Source organism: Macrosteles quadrilineatus, unplaced genomic scaffold (genome assembly GCF_028750875.1).
Source record: "Macrosteles quadrilineatus isolate MER2022 unplaced genomic scaffold, UCM_ALF_1.0 Scaffold_2__2_contigs__length_208266976, whole genome shotgun sequence".
Lineage (NCBI taxonomy): Eukaryota > Metazoa > Arthropoda > Insecta > Hemiptera > Cicadellidae > Macrosteles > Macrosteles quadrilineatus.
Genome location: NW_026542595.1, coordinates 166,953,446 through 166,970,289, shown reverse-complemented (window position 1 = coordinate 166,970,289; position 16,844 = coordinate 166,953,446). Strand labels below are relative to the sequence as shown.

General features: G+C 32.5%; 1 protein-coding gene across 1 annotated transcript; it reads right to left on the bottom strand.

Moving 5' to 3' along the window:
* Positions 1-1,817: 1,817 nt before the first annotated feature.
* On the bottom strand, positions 1,818-14,264 carry LOC128985122 (ABC transporter G family member 23-like). Its single transcript, XM_054404503.1, has 15 exons — positions 14,155-14,264; positions 13,417-13,549; positions 12,232-12,395; positions 11,459-11,566; positions 11,154-11,247; positions 10,580-10,720; positions 10,043-10,158; positions 8,845-9,073; positions 7,776-7,956; positions 6,526-6,641; positions 5,622-5,692; positions 5,177-5,265; positions 4,264-4,440; positions 3,610-3,696; positions 1,818-2,035 (listed from the first exon to the last, which is right to left on the bottom strand). Exons 1-15 carry the CDS (start codon positions 14,262-14,264, stop codon positions 1,821-1,823), a joined length of 2,031 nt encoding a protein of 676 aa, XP_054260478.1. The 3' UTR covers positions 1,818-1,820.
* Between the last annotated feature and the right edge of the window lie 2,580 nt (positions 14,265-16,844).

Sequence of the window (16,844 nt, the reverse complement as noted above, 5' to 3'; positions counted from 1 at the left end):
AAGGTAAACCTGCTCAAAGAATTGGATTTCTTGAATTAAATTATTTAGCCTGATTGGCCTTCATCATACGAACCAAACGGGTTTTTAAACCTTTTTTTAACTTGAGTTTTTGTCAAAAAGGCCCTATAATTATGAAATTAATGTACTACTGTTAATACATTTACTTATGATATACAATCATAGGAAATAAACGTTTTTTTTTTTTATTTAATATAGTTTTTACTTTTCTTATCAATATAGACTTGAATCATGTCATTGAAATGGAAACAAAAATGTAATATTTTTTCAGCATAGGCTACATTAAAACTATCATGTATTGACATAAAAACTAAACAAACTTTTAGCACTTGCTCTTGCTAAACAATTGTTTGAAAGTAAAAACATATAACATAACATGTGCCTTGTCATGACATGATAATTGTTTTAGTTAATTGCTCATAAGTTATTTAAACCAATTTGATTTAATAGTTAAGTCTGTATTTTTTTGTGATGTTTGTTTTTCCTTTAATTGATTAAGTGTGTATTTATGTGAACTAGAGTATCTTATAATATGTTGACAATATTAATTGTTTGATGTGGATCATTTATATTAAAATATAATTATGATGAGTAAATGACAAGATTTTTTTTACCCCTCTATAGTAGCTAAGCCTACTGTAATTAGACCAGTTAAGAAAAAATCATTTTTGTACAGCAGACACTCTCTAATGCCCTAAAAGTGTCAATGGGATAAATTATATCATTTTAATTATACCACTTATTACTTAAACACTACATTATAGGTCTCATTTTTTTTTATTTGATCGGTTAAGGAAATGTTTGTTTACAACATTTTCTTTGCTATTGGTAGCTAGAAAAAATAAGGAAAAATTCTATTTCCTGTTGATCAATCTTTGGTTTGGTTCTATTAGCAAATTTCCCTATTGGGAAGGAGCTATTACCTTAGTTGGTACGGAAAGACCTAGACCTGGGACCAATTTAGTTTTTCATTTTGATGTCCCAATAAGTCATAAACACTATTCGTAAAAATTTGTATTTTTATGTATGAGTGTCCGTAAAACAATGGAGTTATTTTGGTCCTAGTTTGATTAAATTTTTAAATTTTGCATGAACGTGTAGGGCTAGATACTTGAATGAGTTTTTACAAACCAGCAAGATTAGGTCTTGGAAACAGGGTGTAAAAAGGCTATAATAATGTTTACAATTTCGTACCCTTAAACAAAACAAAAAATTCAAATTTTCATATTACAACCTCTGTGTAGAGCTTTAAAAAACAAATACCAGCAATTCAATAAAAACATGTTATTTTTATATTAATCATATACTATTAACATTTTATGAAAAAACACTCTTTCCCTTCCTCATAGAAGTAAACCTAAACATTCAAATCCAATTTGATTTATATAGGGAATAAATATGACTTGTTTATGGAAATATTTTAGTAAGAATTCAATCAGACAAATTGAAAATCTCCTCTTCCCTTCTAGTGTAACCCTAGTGTCCGAATTTTGGAAAGGTCTAGGCAATGGTATACTTTCTTAGTAATATTTTCCCACCTTTTAGCTCTGGACTTCTGTTTTATAATCCTTATACAATGTGCTGAATAGTTTTTAACACATAAAATCACATTAAAAATATTCATAGTATGTTTAAGATTTTGTTTAATTGACTTATTATTTAAACAGTTTTTTAACCTTTGTAGTATTTTTAGTTGTACCACAATTAAATTTGATCCCATGGCCAATTTTTGCTACAGTGAAAGGAATAAAACATTAAACACAGAATACAGTTATGTATTCAACATATCTACGGATATTATTTCAAGCGTGTTTATGTTTGCTTATCAACATGAAAAGTAGAAGTAAAACGATGACGAGTCCGATGTTAGTCAGTATGGAGGCTGGTATTAACGGATTTGCCAGACCCCAGCCTCTGATTGTGATACTTCTGTAGCTCTCCACCGCCATCATGATGGGGAAATACATCATCTGCTTCTGTATGACCCAGTGGGCTCCTTCCAGCGGCCAGAACATACCTGCGGAAAACAAATGGAGAAATACATTTGATCACAACTTTAATCTAGCTGTTGAGATTCAACAGTATGTAAATTTAACTTTAAAAGATAATAATTCATAAATTAAAAACCCCTGGAGCAGCAAACCTGCTAAGCGAATTTCCATTTACCTGATTGGATTTAGTCTAAAATGTATCCTTAAAAATATCACATTTATTTCATATTTAAATAGAATTAGTTTATCGAGTACTCAGGTTTGCTGCAACAGGGAGGGTAAAAAAGTGATTTTTTTTTAGTAAAATGTTTAGTAAGAATTAAATGCATTTTCAAAATTTGATCAAAATATGTTCATAAATAAGCAAAATACAACAGTTTACTTATTCTTCATAAGAAGAACATGATAATTTTAAATTTACAATTTTTGGGAATTTTCTCCGTCACCATTAGGGGTACAATAACACTTCAATATACTAAATTATTTGGTTTTTTTAAGCTCTAAAAAATTGTTTAGAAAGAAATTGCTAATTTATGTTCTGTCAAAAATGGGAAAAAACAATTTTTTCCCCATAAAACCCCCCATAAATCCCTGTTCCCAAAGTCCGATCATGCTGGTTCCCAAACTCGTTCGAATAAACGTAGGTTTACACGTTTATACCGAATTTCATCAAAATCGGATCATTTTTTATTGAGTTATCATGCTAACAGACAGATATATATATATGAATTTGAACGGATGGTGTTTTTGGCCTCTAGGGACCTCAAAAAAAAAATAGTAAATTGGTCCTGGGTCCAAGTCTTACCATGAGTACTACGGTAATAGCTTATTCCCTATATGGGAAATTCGCTAAAAGAGAACTATAAATTTACTGAATCCACAAAAATGTGTGATCATTATCAAAAATCTAATTAGCTTTTTAACTATTTTCTTTTTCAACTATTATTACGTTTTACTGATTTTTTATCATTATGTTAAGAATGATTACTATATCTTACTAATAACATAAATGTGAAAGTTAGTGTGTTTGTTTGTTTGAAGAAGCATTAACTACTGGACGGATTGGGCTGAAATTTGGCATGATTATAGCTAACATTCCCGATTAACATATAGGCATATTATTATCTCAAAAATCCTTTCGGGCTCTGCCCCAGTGGCTCTGTGGTTCCCCATGTAAACCTTATGAGTATTCATATTTCAAGGGAATAAAAGAATTTAGTCAGCTGTTTCAACTTAAAAAGTTGGTTCTATGGTATGCAAAAGCATTAAAAGTTATAAGATTTACCGACAGGGTGCAACACTATTACTCTTTTTGCATTTATGGAAACAGCTATTTTGAACTAAGCAACAACAAAAACAATGATATGCAATGAGAACGGTCAAAGTAGGATTGTTTACAGTTACTTTTATGTTTTTAATTTCATGAATCATTTGTGATATTTTACGAATCTTTTACAATTTATTTTTCTCTATTGTTTAGGTGAAGTGGTAGAATGTTATGGCTATGGTAGATGTGTAATACTATAGTATAGCATTTTATACTTATATGCCAATCCCGTACGAAGGTCGGGTACTCTGCTAGTTTAATTGATATATTTACCGGAAGTGAAGAACAAGCATGTTACAGTTCCGACAGCACAATATGTAACATTTCTCTCTTCTGTAAATAGCGTACCAAGGCAGAATCCTGAAAATTGTGTTTTAAAATTACATATGAGTTTTTATGCACTTTGATAATACTGGAAATATTTTACAAGTATTCAGACTATTTTACTCAAGAAGTGTGATTTAACTAATTGTACAACACTTTACAAGAGCTTAGAGGAAAACAAAAGCCATAATCTCGGAGTAAAATAAATTAAAACTTGTTAAGTTTGAAAATTTAGGAATATAATGAGCGTAGTGGTTGAATAGTGTGCATCTATAAACTATATTTTTTAGCCTAAGATTTTCCCTTCATTTATGTCTATCTATATTAGGCCTATTATTTTCACATTTTTGGTGTTGTTTGGTTGTAATACTGAAGTGCGGGGAAAGTAAAATGAGTGTGACAAAGTAAAATGAGTGAGGGAAAGTAAGTAAATGCAGGAATCATCTACTCTGTGTGCTATAAAACCCATAATACCTAAAAAGGCAAGAAAGCCCACTTTGTTACATAGCTGTAGGAAAATTTTAAATGGCACAACTATAGAATTTATTTCATCACAGTTTTATGTTTGTAAAAGTTAGTAACTGTATAATTAAACCTACTTACCAAACAACATTCCTTGTATCTCAGCAAGCGAAAAGAAGATCAAAATTAAAGACCAGCTACCCTCCATCGGTAGTTGGAAACCAACGTAAGCAATTGTTAATATTAGAATGTTCTGTCCAATAACCATCAAGACCTGAGTTACTCCAATGGCAAATAGAATTTCATTATGATGGACACCTGAAGAATAATAATACATTGTTAGAATTAGTTACCGTTAGTTAGTTATAGTTGGTTATGGTATGAAAATCAAAATAATCGTTGAGGTCCTTTGTTTCCTGGATTAATGTAATGACTAATATAATGGTACCTAATTTTCCTTGTCATGTAATTTGAACTTGGTTATGGGTGTAACTTTACCTACATGTTTCACTGTAAATGCGGCAACAGGGTAGCAGAAACAAAGACAAAATCATTATACACACTCGAATAAATACCAAAATGCACCCTGAAGATGCTGTATCAAAAGTGAAGTATGTAATTTTATTTATTTAAGATCAACACAAAATGTAAATCAGGTGCAAAATATACATTAAGCAAAAAAGTAGTTAGGGAACTAAACTATAGTAGAGTTATCATTATGAAGATTCACAGCTGAAGACAATTTTATTGATAGTTCCGTCCAGTGTCTCTAGGATCGTGATTTTGTATACAATTTGTTTCTCGTTATTTCAGTTTTAAAACCTCCTTTGAACAAACAAAACGGTCTCATCATAAACAATAACCTGTCTCCTAAATATAACCAAACAGTAAATCATAAAATTAACTAAAAAAAAATATTAACAAAACTTTGCCGACATAAAAAACAGACATAAAAAATAAGCTTAATTTTACAATGGGATGAGAAATCGACTTGTGTTGGTTAGTCTATGGTAAAACAACCGCTTTCTTTAGAGATTATTTTTAGTCCACTCACCGGCTATCAAACATCTGTCCAAGAAACCAGAATTTTTCTCACTAACAACAGCAGAAGATGAGAAGGAAGTTGTCAAATAAAAGACGAATCTGAAAATGTATAACCAATACAACATTATCAATATTGTTCACCAAAAAATAATATCATATTTACTATTTTGAAATCCATGAATCTTTATTTGGTTCTCTCTGACTTATATACTATGACTTACTCCTTCAACTAAAACTCTTAACCTTCTATTTTCAATTCAATTTTTATTTTGTGATTAGAAACATGTGTGACCAAAAACTTGCCCAACGTCCTTTCAGACATTTTTGCTGGATGATAGTGTAAACATTTTAAAACACAGTCTGCCAACAACAGAAAATAATAAACAAGGACAGCAATGGAAGTAAACTTACATTACTTAAAATTTACCAAGCAATACAAGAACAGAATTACTCACGGAATAATAAAACCAGGCATTGAAGAATCTATAAATCTCGGGGATTTGAACCCATGAATCGGTTTCTCAAACTAAAATCATATAGCCAAAGATCAAAGTGCAGCATTATTATTTCTAATTAATATGATAAAAATGTATTAGGGTTATATTTATCCAGTGATCATACAAACCTTAAGGTTTAGTAATGACTACTTACTATTGATACACACATTGCTTTTTATACATCCATGTACTGCTGTAAATGCAATATTTTCCCCTTAAATAACGGTAAATTTGGCTTTTGTAAATAATTACTTCACAATTAGGTTAAAAGATAGAGCTGGTACTGTAAATAATTTTTTCATCACTCTGTATTCGAAAATAGACCATTTCCATCCAGCTGAGATCATCGAAAATCTTCAATTTCCATACACCAAAAACAAATAGTGATCAGCTGACTTTTCCTGACACAAACATTACTTTCGCTACACAAACAATACTTTGCCTGACAATAACAAAGTTGCAATCAGCTGAATTTTACACTAAAATTTATTGTATGGCCATATTGTGTTTAGATTAGAAAAATGAATAGATTACAAAATTTTAGATAATTTTTTTTATAGAGATAAGTTTGATGAAATAGTTTTTTTTATCGTGATATAAAGTGTTGTTCAATACTCGTTACTAAAGTCCCATTTCGGGGCTCGATAGTGTTTCCCATGCTCGTATTAGACTCGTACGTAAAACACTATCTCGCCCCGAAATGGGCCACTTTTGTGACGTAGTGAAATATACTATTCCAAGTACATTCACTTAAAACTTTTTCATTGGTGAATCTAGTTTAAAAGTAAAGTAACTTTCATTTAACATTTCAAAAATTGAATATAGTTAAACATATAGCTGTACAACAGAGAATAGATTTTACCTTTAAAACACTACCCGTGGATCCAACTTTGAAGTTACATTCTTTTGTTACAACTTTTGCGAGTTCTTCAAAACCATCTATAATATCTTTACGAATTTTGAAACCTACTGTCACTTCTGTAAAAAGAAACAACAGTAAGTGTAGCAAGCTTTTTACTTAAATAAGAAAATGTTACTGGGCATGACTAGTTTCTGTGTGGTGACACAAATCAAATTAATCCTAAGCATTTTATAGTTCACAAATGATTGTATTATAATCTTATATTTTAATTTATACAAGAGATAGTGATCAGTGCTACTACTCTTTACATGATATTTATTATTGAACATATTAAAAAAATCCCCTACAGGATTTCTCGGTTTTAGTTAATTTTTAGTGAATTTCCCATATAAATAAGCTATTTCTGTAGGTCTCATGGTAAGACCCAGACCCGGGACCGATTTACTTTTTCGTTTTGAGGTCCCCAGAGGCCAAAAACACCATCCGTTCAAATTCATATTTAACTCTAGCAAAAATGATCCATATTTGATGAAATTTGCTACAAACTTGTAAACCTACGTTTATTCGAACGAGTTCGCGAACCAGCATAATCGGACCATGAGAACAGGGGTTTATGGGGTAAAAATTGATTTTTCACATTTTTTACCCCAAAAAAACGATATTTCATAATTTCTCTCCAAACTATTTTGTAGAGCTTAAAAAAAGAAACAATTTTGTATATTGAAGTGTTGTTGTATGCCCAACGGTTACCGAGATAATTTAAAAAATTGTAAATTTAAAATTACTATATTATTCTTGTGATGAATAAATAAACTGTTTTAGATTACTTGTTTATGGATATATTTTAACAAAATTTGGATTATTTTTTATTTCATACTAAGCTATCATGTATAAACATTTCAATAAAAAACACACCTCAATATCTTCCCTGTAGCAGCAAACCTAATTACTCACTAACAATTAATGTTATTTAGATAGGAAATAAATCTGACAATTTTTAGGAATTATTTTAGTAGAAATCCAGCCAGGTAAATGGAAATTAGCTTAGTCTGCAGATTGGCAGGGGTATTTTACTAGTCAATTCTTTTCTTATGTCTTAATCTATAAATCCAGTGAATATAAACTGTACACTGCTGTGTAACGTCAAACCAAAGTGTATTGACAATTTAATTTTCCAATTCTGTGGTTAGGTTATACCCTGTCAAACTTTTATATATTTTAAGAGAACACATCTGTAAACGAATGGTTACCTGCCATATCCAGGTAAACTTTGATCAGACTGGCATTTACATATCTATCAGGAGTAAACAGAGGTCCAGAATCCAGCCTTCTTATCAATGACCAGCTGTAGTTCTTATCAAAGTGGATAAGACCCCTGGCTTCACCGTTAGCAACTGATAGTTTGGCTGACTCTAAAGTCTTGTGTTCCACCTAAGCAATTTCATATATCAAATTATTTCATGTACACTGTAAAAAAGTCGTAGTTAAGTACAATAAATGTTGCATACCACGCAGATTGTCAAATGAAAGTTAGTACACGATGGATAAAAATGTGATTTATCTTGGCAATGACTTTAGTTTGTCAAGCAAATGGACTAGATGAGCCAGTTAAAAGAAAACAGCCTATGTAGTCAAATGCAGAGGCGGCGTTTAGGGGGGGCAGTCGCCCCCCCACTTTCATAAGGAATATTTATTAAAATTATAAAATAGAATTATATCAACAATAAATCTAGATTTCGCCCCCCCACCTCTCAAGCCCAATCGCCGCTACTGGTCAAATGAGCATCATACAGCACATTGCTGTTGAAGTATTATTTTCTCCTTAGCTTTTAATAGCTAAGAAAGAAGTTATAGTGTGTGCCAACGATAAGAAAGTTGCGGTTCAATCCTGGAAAAAAGGTCTGTAGCTTTTGGATGGTTCAGAGGAATTAGCTGTCCTTTATCATTGTGCTTTTACTAAATGGTCCTGGTTGAAGAGCAAGCTATGGTCTTGGACAGTAACAAAGTTACCACCTTATTTTCTTTACTCTGTGCCTAATGTGCCCTGGTGCTTGCATGAATTATTATTCTTACATTGTGACAGTATATAAAGACATAAAACTATAGTTTGCAAACCAAGAGCTCTTTCAATAAATCATGCTTTGCTTTTGATCTTTCCATCGTCGTCAACCATCTGTCCATCCTAAGTATTATAACAATGGAGTGGAAATATCTACCTCGTAGTTGTCTAACAATATTCCAAGATAACAAGTAGTAATATTTCTTAATACTAAGAATGTCAACTATACAAAACTGATGTGATTGAAAAATTCAACTCACCAGAGTGTAGCCAGTGGTTTCCCGGAACAAGGGAAGGATTCTACAACTGAGTCTGGAGTCAGGTTTGCATTTGCGAGGTGGAGGGGATGATTCTGGAGGGTGACTGCAAGTACCTGGCAACATCTCCTCGGAGACAACAGCAATGTTGACTCCTCTCAGGTAGTCTGAGTACACGGTGCAGAACAAGATGATCAGCAGAGTGGGGAGCAGCAGCATGAACAACATGATGCTGCAACAGCACAAAGCATTCTGGGAAATTTATTACTATTACAGTAAACAGTAGTAGAACCATCAACTTTAGCATGATCACAATGCTGTCAGTTCAACAGAATCAACACAAACAATATTCAACATCAATATGACTTGAAAATATTCAACAATCCAATCACTTTGATCATGATTGTGGTGACACAGATTTTTAGCCACCATAAGTTAGATAAATAAAATGATGAAGCAAATAGTTTTTGTATTTTTTTTATTTTATGAAATATATCAAATCAAGTTTGTACTTATCATTAAATAGCATACGTTGCAATAGACCTTGTTAACTCATAATCATGAGATTTAAGAAACGTTAGAGAGCTACGTTCCTTCCCAGCTCAGAACCATATAACTACAGCAGTATGGATGACATTCAACCCACAAAAAGGTTCCCAGTCAATCGGCAATTTGTTTCATTGCAACTAAATAAAGCTGTACCAATGGAAAAGGTGGTCTTTTAAATTGGTAGTTCCTCCTGTTTAAAGCAGTAACATAATGTAGTAGTAATGTTAGTGGCGACTAAAGATTTAGCTACAAAAACAAGAGAGAAAACGGACAGGACAGAAGAAGAAGACATATCAAAGAGAAGAACAATTCTATGGGATGGCAATACTTGATGGATATGGTTAGGACATTGCCAGAAACATGTATGTGGTGGTGGCTAGAACTTCCAAAAGTGAGATCTCAAGCAGGAAATGCAACACTGCATGTCAAGACATAAAAAAAGGAATTGGCAAATTAATAGATAGGCCTATCTTGGGATACATCAGAAGCTTATATTCTGGTTTGTGTCAAATCATATTGTACCTAGAGTTGATGCGTCTATTTGATTACTAAGCGAGCATTCATCTGAAAATGTCCGACACCGACACATAGCCCTTCCTGTCTAGTGCAGCTGTAGCTAAAATCGAACAATGTTAAAGCAAAATCTACTCACGGTATGTTTCGTTTGATCCAGCAAGTGTTCTTGAAGATCTGAGCTCCCAATCTTTTCCTGTCCCACATTGTACCATCACCAAAAGGTTTTTTTGTAAGCGATTTACTCGGATAACTCTGAAAACAGAGACTAGTTTTACTTGAACAATTTCATTCCTGAGCTTTGTCATTTTTAATACTCAAAACTCATTGTAGTTTTAAAATACAGTAGTAAAATTAGCAAATTAATATTTATTTAATAAGATTGAAACGTATAAGCAAGGTATCACTTAATATTTTACAGCTTGATCCTGATAGTTAACCAAAAAATTGGCTACAGCTGGTCCATATAGATGGGACGTCTACTTCAGTACCCATCCAAAAGTCAATGCCAATAGTCAGTGCTTATAGTCAATATGGTTGTATTTTGTTTGTGTTTGTTGTTATTTTAAGACACTGACTGGATTTAGTGTTGCAGTTATTAACGCTATTGTTTTTGTCAGATTAAATAACATGCATGAGTTCTCAGAATTATCCAAATGTAATAGTCAAGCCGTACCTCTTCATTTTCAATGCACACTATACTTTGTTTGTGGCTGAGCAACAGAAAAACATCTTCAAGAGTGTTACATTTAAAATCTTCAAGGAGTTTAGTTGGAGAATCTTCAGCCAGGAGAATTCCACTTCTCATTAATCCAATCTGAAACAATATTCTGAGATTTAATAGTTTTAAATGGAAATAATATTTTTATTCTTCTAGAAACAAACTACCTACCTAATGTAGCCATGACAGAAAAATTTTTCTATTTGGTATAACAAGCTAAAGTTGTCAAAATACTTTTAATGAACCTAATTATTGTTGTATTAGAATAATGAATTTGAGAAAACAAATTCATTTAACAAGCTATACTTTTGTTAAAACCTTTTTTAAAAATCGTGGATTAATCATTAGATTCATGAATATTTCAGTATGCGTACGAGTTATTTAGAAAGAACGTTTGTCAGTACTCAGTAGTAAAACTATGTGTTTAAACAATCTTTTTATATACGTTTCAACAGTTTAAGTTATAAATTAACATTTGTAACTGATAAAAAAATTCAACAACATCCATTATTTTAGTTCAAAGACAAACCATATTTGCTTGGCGGGCTTCTTCTATGTAATGTGTTGTAATAATAAGAGTCTTTTCATACTTTGCAGAAATTTCTGTAAAGAATTTCCATAACCTGAAAACATGAAAATGTAGATTAATTAACCGGTTTTTGTCAATTAAGATGGTTTTGAATGCTATTTTATCAAATAAGCTACTCAAACCTCCAAGCATCTTAGGTAAAGACAGTTAAAGTACTTTGAGACACAATTAATGTTTGGTTTTCAATTTTAAAGATAAATCAAGACTTAGTAGTATTTATAGTTGATGAATGATACAGGACTTACTTGTCACTAATGATGGGGTCGAGCCCGACTGTAGGTTCGTCTAGAATCAACAGCTGAGGATCGTGCAGAAGAGCTACAGTCAGTGAGATACGTCTCTGCTGACCTCCACTGGAGTTAGACCCAGAAAAGGATAAGGACTATAATTTCAACCTGACTCTTTTGAGATTTAAGGTATTACAGGATGTGTAGTCAGTGCCAACTTTGGGACAGGACTTAGTAAGTTAGGCGATCTAAAAACCTCTCTCCAGAGAATTTTTTTTATTTTCAAACTAATTCTAAAAAAATAATCTGAATTTTGTTGCTTCATAATACTGTTCTGCTGCTTTTAGATGTGCTTTGGCATAATTTTCCGTGAGGGAGGTAATGAGAAAGGAGTACAGGATGAGTTTCATAGCTCTCAGTAAGTTTCGGTTCCTTTTAGTTCAAGCAATCAAGTATGAAAGGGAATGAAGAATTTATACATCTTAAACCCAAATTTCACAGTTATCTCAACGCAAATTCAAGTTAGTGAAATGAACCCAAATCATAAATAAAATTTTAAAATATCCAAAAACAACATAGATTATATGCACGGCTGTCTCATTTGTTTCCTTGGAATGCAAAGGACTGGTACGATCAAAAGAAGCTGATACACTATTGAAAAGTCCTTCATCTATCCTATGAAAAATTTCCCTCTGTCTCTTGAGGAACAGGACACTTTCATGCTTCGACTCCAAGTAAGGTTGTAGTTATGGTTTTTTTAGTTAAATACCTAAAACACGGCAAAATCTTACCTCAAACTTCCAATGACTCTAGTCCAGAATTTCTCTGCAGGTAGCTCCATGAGTTCTAAAAGGTTGTGTCCTTTCTCCTCAACTTTTGATGAAGGCAATCCGTTGATTTTTCCAAAATATTGTAATATTTCAGATACTGTGAAAAGATCCATCAGAGCAATATCCTGTAGAAATGATTAGATTAGGAGTTGTAATGCCACTGTGTTATGTATCAATCTTTGTGCACTTGTTTGAACAAAAAGTTAAATAGATTGTGTTAAAGTGTGAGTTTAAGGAATTACCTACTTAATTTATACCTGATCTCATTTTATTTGACCCAACCCCCCTGACATACACTGACAAACTTACAAGAAAGTCAGCTAAAAAGGTATTACAGTAGAACTCCAATTATCCGAACTCCAATTAACCGAATCGCCGATTATCCGAATTGCTTATTTCAACAATTTTAAAAACGTAAAGCTACAGTAATAATAAGATTCGCAAAATATCAAAGAATTGTTAAGTACTAAACAAATTTAGCCAGTGTGTAATTTTGGACTTTGATGGAACACTTTTAACTTAAGAACATGTACACTTGTGCTATGAGCATTGTAAACTGTAAAAATGTTCTAATTTCGTTTATTATAAAAGTTCATTTAGTACCGAAAATTAAGATTTTTCTGGGAAACTCCCGGAATTCCTGTAAAACTCCGATTATCCGAATGGGGTCTGGTCCCAATTGATTCAAATCGGAGTTCTACTGTATGTGATAAAAATAATGTACAAGATGAACACCACGTAATTATCCTGTCTAGCTAGATGCACAGACAAGGAAGGGAGGTGGGCGGTGGCATCAATAATCCTCACATCTCTAAAGACGGCTTATGCTCTTTTAGGTTAAAAATTTGGGATTGTTAAAATATTTATGAACAAAAGCACTCCTCAGGTCGGGAATATGAGGCTCACTGGCCTGGGACCTGGGTGGGGTTCAAATCCAGGGGATACAATTCTGCCTCCTAGGTTTAAGCCCAATTTAAAACGGGTCTAATGTCAGGCAGGCCGTGTCTAGTGTAGCATATAATCAATGCTTACACTTAGACTATATAATTAATGATATTCTGTCATGCATCTCGGTTTCATAGTTGCAACAACAAGAACAAAAACTGACCTTGTCTTAAGTATCGTCTGCAGTATAATGTTACATACCTGAGGCATGTATCCCAGCTGTTTGCGTGACGTCAGGTTGACAGTGATAGATCCAGAGTCCAGGAGGATAAGACCTCCTACACAACTCAACAGAGTCGTCTTACCACACCCACTCGGCCCTAGGAGGCCATAACTGCAATACAATTGCAAATACAACATCAACATATTGTCTCCATCATTGTATCATCAACTGATAGTAGTAAACTAACACTTAGTTCTACAAAATATTTTAAAAATTATACACGGGAATCAGAGTTTGATCTTGGCGCCCTTGGCGGCGATCTAGTTTTTTCGGAGTTGGCAGCGTGGATTGCCATTTTGGCTGGCGAGACACACAGACAGACAAAAACTGATAATAGATTCTTGGGCTTTCGAAAAAAAAATTAAGACGAGATGATTCCACGCAATGCACAGACAAAACTGTATTTTTATTGATACCTATATGAGACCCAGATAAAATTGACAAATGCCTATTACGAACTCGGTTTTATGGTATTTACATGACCGTTATTCTCAGGTTGGATTAAGATCCATTACTTGATACTTTTTGTAAAATGTTAATATAGTCCTTTGGTATTATATAACCAATTATTCAAACACGAACTGTAAAATTCAATTTCAGCCTGCTAAAACGTGACCGGAACCAAAGACATCACAACACACTACAAATTTCACAATTGAATGGCACAATTAATTATTGATTAAAAGCTCTATTCAAAGTCAATTTTTTGTACTTACATAACTCCCTTTTCAACTGACATGTTCAATCCTCTAAGGATCACATTCTTGTTCCCATACCTCTTGTAGGCGTCCTTGATTTGGATAATATAGTTCTTTGAATCTCCCATCTGTTAAAAAAAAATTATATCCTGTAGTGTAGTGTAGCGATCTTTGTTTGAGAAGATTGAAATATCTTTTTGGATTCACAATAGTTAATGTAAAACTCTTTGTGATGTAAAGATTAAATACCCCCGCCGCAGCAAACCTGCAGACTAAGCGAATTTCAACTTGTCTGATTACATTTTTACTCAAATATTTCCATAAATAATACATATTTATTCCCTATTTAAATAACATTAAATTTAACAAGTGCTTAGGTTTGCTGCTACGGGGAAGGTAAAAAGTGTTTTTTGACCATACGTGAATAGTATGGGATGAAATAAATAAATTTGCCAAATTTTATCAATATATATCCATAAACAAGTAAACTAAAACAATTTTTATTTTCTCCATAAGAATAACATGGGAATTTTAAATTAAACTATTTTTGAATTTTCTCCGTGACCGTTAGGCATACAACAGCGCTTCAATATACTAAATTATTTCTTTTTTTAAGCTCTACAAAACGGTTTAGAAATAAATTGCAAATATTTTTGTTTTTAGGGTAAAAAATGGGAAAAACACATTTTTACCCCATAAACCCCTGTTCCCATGGTCCGATTATGCTGGATCGCGAACTCGTTCGAATAAACGTAGGTTTACACGTTAGTACCAAATTTCATCAAAATCGGATCATTTTTGCTCGAGTTATCGCGCTAACGGACACATATATATATATATATATAAATATATATATAAATATATATATATATATATATATATATATATATGAATTCGAACGGATGGTGTTTTTGGCCTCTAGGGACCTCAAAATGAAAAAAAAATCGGTCCCGCGTCTAGGTCTTACCATGAGTACTACGGTAATAGCTTATTCCCTATATGGGAAATTCGCTAAAAGATCATACAACTATATTTTATGGACAAAATTAAAAAATAGCATTTTGGAGCTACAAAAAAAATCCACAATCAATATGCTTCGTAATATTAACTTAATGACGGGCTTCGGGCTAATACTACAGCTAGACATCGTCAAAATCACTGTTAGAAAAATAGTTTATGGAGATAACAAAATTAAAGAAGGCGAGGTACTTGATATAAAAAAATCTATAGAGATCTGTAAATTCTGCAAGTACCCTACTGTCAACAATTAATCATGGTAGAAATTTTAAATTATTAAGTTGTGTTGCAGTGATGTTGTGATGATAATTTCCAATTATGAAATAAAAATAAAAATAATATTTTCAGATGTCTTCAAATATGCAAGAAATTAGTAACTCTGGGAAGATAAAAATTAGAAAACCGTAACATTATAAATCACGCGACAAGTCGCCAGGAAGATAAATTAAGTGAAGAATGTAGAACGTATGAAGCAAACTAAAATACTGTTAAGACATTCAATGGGACCTGGTACCAACCAAATTATTTATTCTACCAATAAACTTCTTAAAACACAGGACATCAATTAATTGTTTGCGTATCCGAGTTTAAGATGCCAAGGGGGGTTGATTTTGTACTAAATGTATTTTGTAATTAGGATATATCAACGGATATTATAACAGAAACGGTATGGATAAAAACATACATAAATTACGTCACTGGACCGAATTTTATGCTAATAACCTTTTTTGATTAATACAATTAAAATGTTAACCTAATACTTCGTTGAAAATTGTAACAGAATGTAATGAAATACTTACTGTTGAAGGGGTGCAAAACTAGAACTAGAATGGACTTATTGAACGATTACGTACGTACATTTTTATAGAGCAAAAAACTGAGACGATGACGAAGTATATATAAATTATTTATCGTCAGGCAGTCGCTGGGCGTTCCTTTGTCTCGCAGGTGGCGATTATAGTTATCATTACAACCTAAACGACACTCGATACCTTGTATTTACGAAGTATGCATTCCATGCGACGTAAAATATTAAACACGAGACAAAGAACTGGAAATAGAACCGGCATGAATTGATATTTTGTTTAAGTATAGATATTGTCATTAAATGCCAGCTAGGTCATTTAGTTGATAAAACCAAAGGGGAAAATTACTGTTGGTATCCTTGGGATTATATAATTATTTAAGTTAATTGTTCTTTATAGTCCTGAAATAATTACATTATTTTATTATTGATGTAGGTGAATAGACTTTATATGAAAATTAGTCAGACTATTAGTTGAAAGATTTGTACGGCAATGAAGATAGTTCTCTCCAATTACGTTCGTAAAATTTGTTTGTTTATTTATTTTATATCAGGAGGGCCTACAGCATAAAATTTCCCCCTAAATACACCACCACACACCATAACCCTGGTGTTGTTGTTTTTGTTCACTAGTTTACGTACGGACTCTTAAAGACCGTTCTAAAAATAACAACAAAAACCGTGATGGTGATTGCTGGTAATTGGACCTTGGCCTCCAGTAGTCTCGGCATTTTATTGGAATTGGTACTATTACAACACTACAACTGTTACGTTTTAATAAATAAAAGACGAATTCTATTTTGTCATACACTCATACTCCTGCAAATAAAATAACAATACTTCAATTCCTAGCAAACCAATCTACTCCCCGAAGGTTTCCATATCT